Genomic DNA, 1,377 nt, shown 5'->3' on the forward strand with positions numbered 1-1,377 from the left:
AGGTTAAAGTAGGGGTAGGTGTTCCTGGTTCTCTCCACTCGAATTTAAAAGCACAAGGTCAAGGCCGTCTCACGCTTTCCGTTCCCGTTTCACGACAAAAATTACAACGGGTGCTTTAGCGTGAGCGGTGGCATACGAGAGCCGAGTCTTTAAGGTGGACTTCTGAAAGATTAAAATAAAGATTGGTTTTGAAAGAAAAGCATCAGGAAGCTCTTGTTTGGAAAGGGAAGAATATTTAGCGGTTGGGCTAGGCCTTGCTCCTTCGGCAGCTGAACTGTGTCCCTTGGCAAGCGTGCGTGCAAGAGAGCCATCCTGGAGGCTGAAGGCAGCAGAGGGACATCCGTAAGCACAGCTGGGCAACAGCCACCGAGCCAGTCTTTCTTCTTGGAAGTAGAACTTTGGTTTTCGGTATCTCCTGCCGTTCCTGTGTTCCTGTGACAGGATTTAAAGGGAAATGCTCTCCGCTATCCACCTCACCGGGATGGAATTGCAGTGCTGTGGGCCCAGGTGCAAGACGCAGTAGGGAACACACAGCACACAGGCAGGTAGGCAGGCAGAAAGACTGTATTCAAGTTTCCCGCAGCGTATAAGGATTCTGGGAGGAAGGGAGGGGTTTGGCTACTTGGCCAGCCAATGAGAGAGATGGGGAGGTAACACCCAGGAGGAACCCAGGAACCGGGGAAAGGCAGGGGAAACAGCCAACGGGGTTAGGATAGGGGCGGGACCCCGTTTTTGGGGGCAGAACAGGAACTGCATTCCATTGAAGGCAGCATGGGATAACAGGGGGAGAGAGGTTACATAATATAAGGTAACGCAGAACAATGATTTTGCAACATGAGTTTTCGCTGAGCTGACTCCAGGAGTCCTCCCAGGCTGCAACTGTTTCTCCTCTAGGGTTGATGTTTCCACTGCACGTATTCCACCTTGTCTCCCACAATTCCTCCGTTTTTATTTAGTAAAGAAACATAGACTTGAGAAACATTGTGCATCACCAAACCTTGAAGACATTTGACTATACAGGGAAGAACACACAGAAGGATTAATAACACAAACAATCTTAAAACCAAAAATAACCACAATTTTGTTATGGGTGATGAAAGTCCTTCTAAAGATAGCCAACGAAACATGTTATCTAAGTTAACACCATCTGATTTTTGAATTTGTTCAATGAGGGTGTGAAGCTCGTTGATTTGGGCATGGATGGACTGAGAGTGGTCTGAGAAATTTAAACCACATAGACCCTCAAACTCACTATACCCATGTCCGTTAACTAGCAACAGAAAATTTATGGCAGCTCTATTTTGTAAAGTGGCTTTTTCAGTTCGTTGTGAATCTAATAAGAGATCTTCTATGGCTATGCTTGTAGCATTCGCTTCT

The 1,377-nt window shown here is 46.6% G+C and overlaps 1 protein-coding gene across 1 annotated transcript in view; it reads left to right on the forward strand.

Annotated features, from left to right (window-relative positions):
* LOC114055334 overlaps positions 1–1,377 on the forward strand; it is a 5,677-nt gene that overhangs the window by 3,719 nt on the left and 581 nt on the right. The window contains exon 3 of the mRNA XM_027879321.1: positions 442–545. Within this exon, the coding sequence (XP_027735122.1) occupies positions 442–545 (104 nt within the window). The remainder of the gene's footprint in view (positions 1–441; positions 546–1,377) is intronic.

This window comes from Empidonax traillii, unplaced genomic scaffold (assembly GCF_003031625.1).
Source record: "Empidonax traillii isolate 1590-97213 ecotype Southwest subspecies unplaced genomic scaffold, ASM303162v1 scaffold54:size2178333, whole genome shotgun sequence".
Classification (NCBI taxonomy): Eukaryota; Metazoa; Chordata; class Aves; order Passeriformes; family Tyrannidae; genus Empidonax; species Empidonax traillii.